The 11,243-nt window shown below is 55.2% G+C and overlaps 1 protein-coding gene across 10 annotated transcripts in view; it reads right to left on the bottom strand.

The window, feature by feature from the left end:
* Window positions 1–1,271: 1,271 nt before the first annotated feature.
* LOC127566573 (cyclin-dependent kinase 16-like) overlaps window positions 1,272–11,243 on the bottom strand; it is a 79,151-nt gene continuing 69,179 nt past the window's right edge. For 5 of the 10 annotated variants that reach the window (XM_052008992.1, XM_052008999.1, XM_052008996.1 and 2 more), the window contains 4 exons: window positions 8,680–8,770; window positions 6,410–6,487; window positions 5,158–5,268; window positions 1,272–4,804 (listed from right to left, as the gene is read on the bottom strand). In XM_052008992.1, coding sequence (XP_051864952.1) covers window positions 5,195–5,268; window positions 6,410–6,487; window positions 8,680–8,770 — 243 coding nt within the window. In that variant the 3' untranslated portion in view covers window positions 1,272–4,804; window positions 5,158–5,194. The remainder of the gene's footprint in view (window positions 4,805–5,157; window positions 5,269–6,409; window positions 6,488–8,679; window positions 8,771–11,243) is intronic. The other 5 variants (XM_052008994.1, XM_052009000.1, XM_052008997.1 and 2 more) reach the window with 2 other exon arrangements.

The raw sequence follows: 11,243 nt of genomic DNA, 5'->3' as shown, positions 1-11,243 counted from the left end.
CACACACCCACCACCCTCTGTGTGAAAAACTTGCCCTGCAGGTCCCCTTTAAATCTTTTCCCTCTCACCTTAAACCTGTGCCCTTGTTCCAGATTCCTCTACAGTGGGGAAAAGACCATCCACCTTATCTGTGCCCCTCATGATTTTATAAACCTCCATAAGGTCCCCCCTCAGCCTCTTTTGCTCCAGGGAAAACAGTCCCAATCTATCCAGCCTCTCCTTATTACTCAGACCCACCAGTCCCAGCAACATCCCTGTGAAGCTTTTCTGCAGCCTCTCCAGCTTAGTCACATCTCTGTAGCTGCTGTTGAGTATCTCCAGCTTTACCTTGTGGAAACATGGATTCTCTCCACTGATGCTGTCTGAGCTGTTGTGTAATCTCCTCATAACTTAACACCAGAATTTTAATTCTGGGGCATTTGCGTCACCCACCAGACCCCATGCACAGTTTATACAGTTGCTTTCTCTGACGCATGTTGGTTTGAGAAGGACGGTACCAAGGGAGCACTGCGCCGCAGGAGGGGCGGAGAGGAGGGAGCGCCGCGCTGTGGGCGGGGCAGGGAGGATGGAACGCCGTCGTGTGGGAGGGGTGGGGAGGGAGTGCTGTGCCGTGGTGAGGGATCACTGCGCTGTGGGAGGGGCGGTGAGGAGGGGAGCGCCACACTGTGGGAGGGGCGGCGAGGAGGGAGCGCCGCGCTGTGGGAGGGGCAGTGAGGAGGGAGCGCCACACTGATAGGTATTATGTCAACCATACAGTATGGAAACAGGCCCTTTGGCCCAAGTGGTCCATGCTGACCAAGGTGCATCATCTAAGCCATTTGCCCACACCTGGCCCATATCCCTCTTAACCTTTCCTATCCATGGACCTGTCCAAATGATTTCTAAACGTTGTTATTGTACCCGCCTCTGGCAGCTCGTTCCGTACACCCATCACCCTCTGGGTGAAGAGGTTACCCCTCAGGTCCCCTATTAAATCTCACCCCTCTCACCCCAAACCCATGCCCTGTCGTCCTTGATTACCCCACCCTGGGAAAAAGACTGCTCGCATTCACCGTATCTGTGCCCCTCCTGATTTTACACACCTCTCGGTTGCAATGTCAGACCGAGACCCCGTCTATCCTCTCGGTGAACATTTAAGCTCCCACTGTGACCAGAGATTCCCCTAAGTGTGCCGGGCAGTTAGCTCTTCCCCTGCCAGAGGGTCCCTGCTGCGGGAAAATCATCTGCAGCTTTTCTGAGCCTGATGAAAATCAGAGAGAAAACAATCCCACTGATCGGCAAATGTTTATTTTATTATTTTCCTTCATTTTTAATTTTTTTTATACATATTGCATTTCTCAACAAGTCAAAAGAAACATTCAACAGAAACTATTTACTCGGGAGAATGGGTCGAACAAACCTCATAAAAGACACTGAAGTTTTCAAGTCTTTTTGTTTCCAAGAGCAATGATGTTAAATAGAGAATTAAAACTACATAAAACTGGTTGCCAGGGGACAGAGCGGCCCTCCTCGTGTGATTATAATATTTACAAGCAGCTATGTGACTTGAACCAGTTTCCCAGGCCCCCTGTCCATGGGGAAGCTTCCCGCCTGATATCCCAGCCTGTTCCTGGGCTGCTCCACCCACCCACAGGCTGGGAGCTGCTGCATCACAGGATGGCAGCGAGGGTCAGAGGGAGCAGAGAGAGTACACAGGTGCACGCACACTCACACACAGGCAGACATACACACCCAGCAGCGCACACTCACACACCGACATCCAGAAGTGCGCGCGCGCGCGCACACACACACACACAGACACCCAGGAGTGCACATACACACACCGACACCCAGCAGCGCACACTCACACACCGACACCCAGGAGTGCATGCACACACAAACACACACACCGACACCCAGGAGTGCACACACACACACACACCCCTACACCCAGCAGCAAACACACACAACCTACACCCAGGAGCACACACACATGCACAAACCCCCAGGAGCAAATACACACACACACAGACGGACATGTTTGTGCGCGCGCGTGCACACACACACACACACAGAGGCAGAAGGACACACACAGTATGCATGTGCACACTGGCAGGTGAATGTGTGCGGACACACACACACTCCCAACACCCAGAAGCAAACACACACACACACACACACAATAGCAGGTGAATGTGCGCGCACCCACACAGCACGTGTGCACAGAGGCAGGTGAATGCGTGCGCACACAGTGGCAGTGAACGCGCGGACACCCACACACAGTCAGGCTGCAGCCTCCAGCGCCGGCACTGTGTTGGCCCCGAGGGGCGTCGAGGGCCTGAGAGGGGGAGGAGGGGCTCAGTGTCCCTGGTTGGGGCGGGTCAGGGCTCAGCCTGGCGCGGTGCCCGTTTCCCCTCTCAAGGAACAGGGTCTCGGGGCTGCATCAGGCCAGGGCGGCGGAGAAGGGGGCAACTACATCCGATCTGGGTCAGTGGGCGGGCGGGCGTCCTGGTCTTTGTGGTGAATGGGGGAGAGGGGAGCGCAGAGAACTCCCTCCTCCCCTCTCCCCATGTCTCTCGGGGTGCTTTCTCCCTCCTTCTCCTCCCCACCTCGAACATCCCCACTCCTCCGCACCTTCCCTTCCTTCCCCACCCAGGAGTTCCGCGGCTGGGGAGGAGCCCCCAGTGATCAAGGGATCTGCCCACCACCCTCTCTGGGGCTCTGTGATGGCCTCCGGGATCACACCAGCCTCCTTCACCGCCTCTTCCATCCTGGACACACGCAGCTGCCTCTAATCTCCACATCTCCTCGCGGTTTAGTTCCTCCTCCTCTTCCCCATGGCCATAGGGAGACCCTTCCTTCGATCTCTACATGGGGAGACCCTTCCTTCGATCCCCGCAGAGGGAGACCCTTCCTTCGATCCCTGCAGAGGGAGACCCTTCCTTCGATCCCCGCAGCGGGAGACCCTTCCTTCGATCTCCACGGAGGGAGACCCTTCCTTCGATCTCCACGGAGGGAGACCCGTCCTTCGATCCCCACGGAGGGAGACCCGTCCTTCGATCCCCACGGAGGGAGACCCGTCCTTCGATCCCCACGGAGGGAGACCCGTCCTTCGATCCCCACGGAGGGAGACCCGTCCTTTGATCCCCACGGAGGGAGACCCGTCCTTCGATCTCCACGGGGGAGACCCTTCCTTCGATCTCCACAGAGGGAGACTCTTCCTTCGATCTCCACAGAGGGAGACCCCTCCTTCGATCTCTACAGAGGGAGACCCTTCCTTCGATCTCCACAGAGGGAGATCCTTGGTATTGGGAGATATTGGTATTGGTGGGGGAGACTCTTCCTTCGATATGTACATGGTTGGTCGGGGCAGGAAGCATGGGGTTGGGCAGGAGGGTGGGGGGAGGAGCACCTAAAGGGGACCGTCTCCCTGTGCTCGGAGGGAGGGAGTGTGGTGGTCACGGAGCAGCAACTGTGATCACGGACAACCCCTTCCCCACACCCAACAGCCAGACAGCTGAGGCTCCCCTGGTCCAGAAAACAATTACCCCACAATTTTTTCACAACAGCACCAACTGTAGTGTTAAAGAGTTTTAAAAAAACTTAAAAATCCATTGCAAAGTCCGCACGCCACATTTTTTTTTCTTAAAAAACAGAAAAAATAACCTAAAATTGAAATACTGGAAGATGTTGGAGTAGCAGGTTCACCTCTGACAAGCTGGGAATGTGGGAGATGGGAGCGGCAGAGAGCTGGGTCGCTGTTCCTTCTCGGAGGCCGACTTCGGGAGGGGTGGGGAGGTGGGGGATCACTCTCCACAAACCGACAGCGGTCCTGTGTTAGATGGAGACTGGCGGACGAGGGGGGAGCAAGGCAAAGTGGGCAGGTGGGGGGGGGGGCGCAAGTGGGAGAGACAGGTGGAGGGAGAGAATGCGAGTGGGGGGGGAAGAGAGAGATGCAGATTCATCAGAGAGGAAGATGAAGAGGCACAGAGTCACACAGACACGGTGGGGGGGGAGAGAGAGCGAGTGAGAGAAGTTCGATGTTCCCACCGGTGGGAGACTCACCAACAAGGGGACGTGGTTACATTATATGGGGCCGGTCATTTAAAACCGAGGTGTGTGGAGATTTCTTCTCTCGGAGGGCGGGTGAGTCTCTGGAGTTCTTTGCCCCCGAGGGTGGTGGAGGCCGGATCACTGGATGTGTTTAAGGTGGATAAATATTTGAAAGTGGAGGAATTGAGGGTGATGCGGAACTGGTACACGAGAGGAGTTGAGGCCAGCACAGATCAGCCATGTTCGTATTGAGTGGTGGGGCAGTCTTGAGGGGCCGAGTGAGAGGGGGTGGGGGGGAAGAGAGTGGGGAGGGGGAGAGAGAGTGGGGAGGGGGAGGAGAGAGGGGGAGAAAGTGGGGGAGAGGGGTGGGGAGTGGGGGGAGATGCAGAAAGGGAGAGATAAAACCTAGACACAGATAAGGAGAACACAAGGCAGAAAACCAGCAGGAGAGTGAGTGGGGGGGAGAGTGAGAGGGGGGAGGGAGGGACAGGATGCAGACTGCGAGTGGGGGGGGGGAACGTCATGCACAAGACGAAGGGCGAGGGGGGAAGCGCGCAGGAGGGGCACACACAGAACAGCACTGTCTGACAGAGAGCCGCCGAGACTCTTGCCTGCCGCCTGGAGCCGGCAGCCAATCCTGCACACGGCTGCCAGCTGGTCCCAGAGATCAACGCTGCCTCGGTGCTGCGGGCTGTTTGGGCACGACACTGGGGAGGACGTTGTGCTGTAAAGTGTCAGAGCAGTATACTTTGCCTTCTGTTCCTGCCGTTCACTGCAAACAGAGCGGGAGAGGGAGGTTACTGGCAGCTCGGGGGCAGGGGGGAACAGCTCAAACATCCCTCCCTGCCTGCAGGCTCCACCCAATCGCCCCCACCCCTCCCCTCTTGTGCGCAGACTTGGGAAGTGAATTGGCCAGGAGTCTCTGTGACCCAGAGGCAGTGGCACTGCCACACCTGGGGTGCCCGGCCTTCCAGAGGGAGGACAGGCACCCTCCCTTCCTCCCTGTCCCCGCTCTGGAACTCTCGTTCCTCCCCCACCCCACACTGTGAGGGCCCCTCAGGCCGGCGGTTTGGAGGAGGGTGAGGGGAGGGGGGTGCAGGGAGACAGTAGCAAGCAGATAGTTACCCTAGCAGGAGCTGGGTGCAGCCAGTGGGGGCAGCTTTCAGCACAGAACATGCTCGTGAAGAGCTGGAATCTGATTGGCTGTTTGGAAGTAGTCAGAGCCAGCAGATGAGACTACAGGAAAGAGAGGGAGGGATGGGGGGGGGGGGGGTGAGTGGGGGGGGGGTGTGGGAGAGAGGGAGGGGGGAGAGAGAGAGGGAGGGGGAGAGAGAGAGGTGGGGAGGCAGGCAGAGGTGGGAGAGGGGAGGGAGAGGTGGGGAGGGAGAGGTGGAGGAGGGAGAAAGACAAGAGAACAGAAGATTAACAGTGAGCAGTGCCACAGTTGACAGAACACCAGCCTTCACGCTGCACTGACAACCCACCCCGGTCAGGGATCTGTGACACTATCCCAGACGTCCCCACCCCAGTGCACGTCTGCTTGGACGAGGAGGGGACACCGCCCCCCGACCCAGGACCACAGGTGCCACACCCACACCTCCTCCCCATACTCCACCATCCATGTCCCCTTGGGTTCAGGGGCTCAAGGGCAAAATCTGAGGCGAGAGAAATGCTGATACTGGGCCAGCAGGAAGAGTATGGGCTGAGCAGCCTCCTCTTGTCACTGAAGATTCCACGAGCTGCCACGAAGGGCAGCCCTTCTCTTGATGCAGACTGCTGGGCTGGAATCAGAGCCCCAGCCGACAACAACTTGCCCTGAATTTGGCCGGGTCTGACCCCGCTGCAGCCTGCAGGTGGCAGCAGTTCCCAGGCCACAGTGGACTCCTCATGTGCACAGTCCCGGGACAGGGGACCCCTCACACGCACAGTCCCGGGACAGGGGACCCCTCACACGCACAGTCCCGGGACAGGGGACCCCTCACGCGCACAGTCCCAGGCCACAGTGGACTCCTCACGTGCACAGTCCCGGGGCAGGGGACCCCTCATGTGCACAGTCCCGGGGCAGGGAACCCCTCACGCGTACAGTCCCGGGGCAGGGGATCCCTTACACACCCCTCCTCGAACACCATCCCCCACCTCACCTGCAGAGATCCCTCCTCGACCCCCCCCTTTGGTGATCCCTCCCTGCCACCCCCTCCTCGCCAACCACCACCCCCCCACCCCACAGTGCTCCCCCACTGCAGTGCGGCGAAACTCTGAGGCAGTCTGGGACCAGTGACTGGGAGCGGCAGCCACCCATCCCCTTCTCCCTTGAACCCCGGCCACCCCCCACCGAATCGTGCGCCCCCCCACTGCCCAGGTCACTCAGCTTGCCCACCAGAGTCGGGGAGCAGGGTTGATCTGTATCCGGAGTCGCTTTGTAACTCGACCTCCTTTAGTGCAAATATTGACGTAGCTGCAGCGGGAGGGTAGGTAAAGAACAGAGAGGCGGCGTCAGAACCGAACGTAAAGCAGGCTGGTAGGCAGTGGCATGCTCCGTCCCATGGGGTCGTCAGTGCTGGAGACACGGTCTAACCCACAACTGGGCGATATCGGCCCTTGGTACACGTGACATTTTGCAGCCCCCCCCTTTTCTGACGTAAGGTTCTCCCAGGTGACAGCCACGCGAGCGACTGGTCCTGAAGAAACAATTCTCCTGTACTTTCAGGTTGTACTGCACTCACTTCCCTTGAAAATTTGTTCCATGAGCAGTTAGCGTAACGCTATTACAGCGCCAGCGACCCGGGTTCAATTCCCGCCGCTGTCTGTAAGGAGTCTGTACGTTCTCCCCGTGTCTGCGTGGGTTTCCTCCGGGTGCTCCGGTTTCCTCCCACATTCCAAAGATGTACGGGTTAGGAAGTTGTGGGCGTGCTATGTTGGCGCCGGAAGTGTGGCGACACTTGCGGGCTGCCCCCAGAATACTCTACGCAGCAGGTGCATTTCACTGTGTGTTTCAATGTACGTGTGACTAATAAAGATATCTGATCTTATCCCTCCATCCTGGGAATGAGGAGTGTTTGATGTCTCTGGGTCTGTACTCTAAAACGGAGTTCAGAAGGATGAAGGGGATCTCATTGAAACCTACCGGACACTGAAAGGCCTGGATAGAGTGGACGTGGGGAGGATGTTCCCATCAGTGGGAGAGTCCAGGATGCGAGGGCACAGCCTCGGAATAAAGGGACGTCCCTTTAGAACTGGGATGAGGAGGAATTTCTTCAGCCAGAGGGCGGTGAATCTGTGGAATCTGTTGCCACAGAGGGCTGTGGAGGCCAAGTCATTGGGTGTATCTAAGGCAGAGATCGATAGGTTCTTGATTGGTGGAGAAGGCAGGAGAATGGGGTTCAGAAAAAAAAATCAGCAACAATCAAATGGGGGAGCAGACTTGATGGGCCAAATGGCCTAATTTTGCTCCAATATCTTATGTTCTTATAAATGGGTCTTGTTTTGTTTTTTTTGAATAAGTTTATTAAACCATCAGGAAGGCTTCCAATGAGCCAGCAGACACTTCCTGCCTCCTCTGCAGGGACATGTGGAACTGCTGCACCAGGGAGGTGCTGGGAAGAGGAGACAACATCTTCCTCTCCTTCGGCTCACTGCAGCAGACAGAGCAGGTCTGGGGATTCATGGAAGCCTATCATGTCCTTACAGACTGACGTGCCCCTCTCCCACCCTGCAGATGGGTTATTCTGCGGGTCAGTCCAAGGCACATCTCACTCGGTTGCAAGCCAAACATTTAATAAAAGCAGCAGCAGACACCAGGTGATGTTGGTGCAGCCAGGTAAAGTCAAGATCCCATCCTCGGCTACTAACCCCATTCCCAAGTGGTCATTCGTAGCCAACCAGTGATTAGCTCATAACAGTCATTCCTGTCCATTCTCCCTGTCCAAGAGGGAAAGGGATGGCCGTGGAGAAGCCATCGACAGCAAGTCTGGTTGCGAGACCCCACCCACCCCGGACATTCTCTCTTCTCCCTCCTCCCATTGGGGAGAAGATACAATAGCCTGAAAGCACGTACCGCCAGGCTCAAGAACAGCTTCTATCCCACTGTTATAAGACTATTGAACAGTTCCCTAGTATGAGAAGATGGACTCTTGACCTCACAATCTACCTGGTTATGACCTTGCACCTTATTGTCTGCCTGCACTGCACCTTCTCTGTAACTGTGACACTTTATTCTGCATTCTGGTATTGTTTTTCCTTGTACTACCTCAATGCACTGATGTGATGAAATGATCTGTATGGACGGCAGACAGAACAAAGTTTTTCACTGTACCACGGTACAAGTGACAATAATACACCAATTTACCAGAGACTTCCCGGGCTCCTGCCAGGGGCACCTGATGGTAAATCCCGGAGGTTCTCACCAATAAAACACCAGCCTCGTATCCCTGGCATCCCTGTAGCTGGGAGAGTGCTGCTTGTGCTCTGTCCCCTTAAGAGTGGGACAGCGGAGAGTGTCCGTAAGCTGTGGGAGGCGAGTCTGCAAGTGTGTCCATGGACGAGACTTCCCTGGGAACACCCGCACATTACAAGAGGGGTTGGTAGTGAGAGGGGATTATGGCACGATCCAGGGAACGGAGAGCAGAGAGTAATAAATCAAGCACTCACTGTCAGGTAATTTATGGATGCGCTCGCCCAGGCTGTGGAAATGGGGATGTTTCATGGCCTGTTGTGCCGAGATCCTCTTCTTCCCTTCAAACTGAGAGAGGGGAGGGAGGAGGGAGAGGGAGGTGGGGGAAGGAGGGGGGGGGGAAGAAGGAGGGAGGGGGAAGGAGGGAGAAGGGAGGGGGAAGGAGGGAGGGGGAGGAGGGAGGGGGAGGAGGAGGAAGGGGGAGGAGGAGGGGGAGAAGGGAGAGGGAAAATCATGCCTCAATTATAAAGGGCATTTGTGTGCTCACAAATGTAATCCAATAGGTCCCTATCCCTCCACACGTTTCCTGTCCAAAGGCCTTTTAAATGTTAATTATATCTGCCTCTGGCAGCTCGATCCAGACAACCACCACCCTGTGGGGAAAATCTTGCCCCTCAGACGCCCTTTTAAGTCTTTCCCCTCTCACCTTAAACCTGTGCCGAGCTCTAAACTCTCCTGCCCTGGGAAAAAAATTCTGACTAACTACCCTATCTATGCCACTTATATTATCCTCCCATAAGGTCATCCCTCAGCCTCCTATGTTCCAGTGGGCGTAAACCCAGCCCGTCCAATCTCTCCTTGTAACTACAGCCCTCCATTCCAGGCACCACCCTGGAAAATCTCTTCTGCACTCTCTCTCTATCTACAGAAGGCTGCTAACACTAAACAAAGACCTGGAATGAGCAGCTTGTGAGGAAGGGTTGGACCAGCTGAGCTATTATCTGTCGAGTTTGAAAGGGTGCAAGGGGACTTGATTGAAACATTCAAGACTATGATGGACCTTAACAGTGTGGATGTGGAGAGGGTGTTTTCTCTTCTGGAGAATCTCAGAGAGGGTAACTGTTTGAAAATAAGAGGTCAACATGAGGTGAAATATTTTTTGAAGGATCTCTCTTCCTCATAGGGCAATAGAAGCAGATTCTCTGGATATTTTACAGGTGGAGGTACATAGATCCTTGATAACCAAGGGGTGTAGGTGAGAGCTGAAGTGCAAGTTGATCTTCCCAGAGAGTGGTGGATCTGTGGAATTCTCTGCCCAGGGAAGCAGTGGAGGCTACCTCATTAAGTATATTTAAGACACAGTTAGATAGATTTTTGCATAGTAGGGGAATTAAGGGTGATGGGGAAAAGGTAGGTAGGTGGATCCGAGTCCACGGCCAGATCAGCCATGATCTTATTGAATGGCGGAGCAGGCTCGACGGGCCAGATGGCCTCCTCCTGCTCCTAGTTCTTACGTTTTGTAAGCCGAGCAGCACATTGCAGCCCTGTGCTGCTGCCGATTCTTGTTTTGGAACTCGGTGAATTCTGCTCTCTCTCACTGTTGTTGGTAGAATCTCAGATGGCGACGAGGCGTACAGGAGTGAGACAGTTTGGCTGGTTGAGTGGTGTCGCAACAACAACCTCGCACTCAGCGTCAGCAAGACCAAGGAATGGATTGTGGACTTCAGGAAGGGGAAGTCGGGAGAACACACCAGTTCTCACTGAGAGGTCAGTGGTGGAAAGGGTGAGCAGCTTCAAGTTCCTGGGTGTCAACATCTCGGAGGATCTATCCTGGGCCCAACACATTGATGCAATCACGAAGAAGGCACGCCAGCAGCACTACTTCGTTAGGAGTTTGAGGAGATTCGGTGTGTCACCAAAGACTCTTACAGATTTCTATAAACGTACGGTGGAGAGCATTCTGACTGGTTGTGTCACCGCCTGGTGTGGAGCCTCCAATGCACAGGATTGCAAGAGGCTGCAGAGGGTTGTAGACTCAGCCAGCTCCATCACGGACACAACCCTCCCCACCATCGAGGACATCTTTAAGAAGCGGTGCCTCAAGAAGGTGGCATCTATCACTAAGGACCCTCACCACCTGGAACATGCCCTCTTCTCATTACTACCATCAGGGAGGAGGTACAGGAGCCTGAAGACCCACACTCAATGATTCAGGAACAGCTTCTTCCCCTCCACCATCAGATTTCTGAATGGTCCGTGAACCCACGAACACTGCCTCGTTATTTCTTTCCTTTTGCACTATTTATTTTTGTAACTTACAGTCATTTTTTTTATCTTTGCAGTGTACTGCTGCCACAAAACAACACATTTTACAACACAAATCAGTGATAATATATCTGATTCTGACAACTCGTGCACAACTGCCCCAATCTTCAATGCTGGTGAGTGTGGAATGCCGGCAAACGTGGAGCGGGGTCTCCCCCGCCCTCACAAACTGGGGTCGAGCGAGGGCCCCCAGATTCCTGGACCGTGTCGGGCAGTGGGAGTGTCCTCCTTCCCCGTGGCGAGATGCCGCACCTTCCTAACTCCCCTCTCCCTCATCAGAAGCTGCATCTGGAGTTGTGCAATCCTTTAAGTAACGGGGTTCCAGCGTGTGTCCTGATTCATCCAGTCATGGCATGTGGTTGCCCCTGGGTGCCCATCCCACTTTCCCTTGAACAGGTTGGTGGGGGTGGAGTCACACATCGCCTAGATGGATGGATTCTTTGTACAATCTTCAAGTTTACTTCAAGCATGCTCACCAGTGGTTTTATTCCAGAGT

The sequence above is a fragment of the Pristis pectinata genome, chromosome 43, assembly GCF_009764475.1.
Source record: "Pristis pectinata isolate sPriPec2 chromosome 43, sPriPec2.1.pri, whole genome shotgun sequence".
Classification (NCBI taxonomy): domain Eukaryota; kingdom Metazoa; phylum Chordata; class Chondrichthyes; order Rhinopristiformes; family Pristidae; genus Pristis; species Pristis pectinata.
This window is presented reverse-complemented; position numbering and strand designations above follow the sequence as displayed.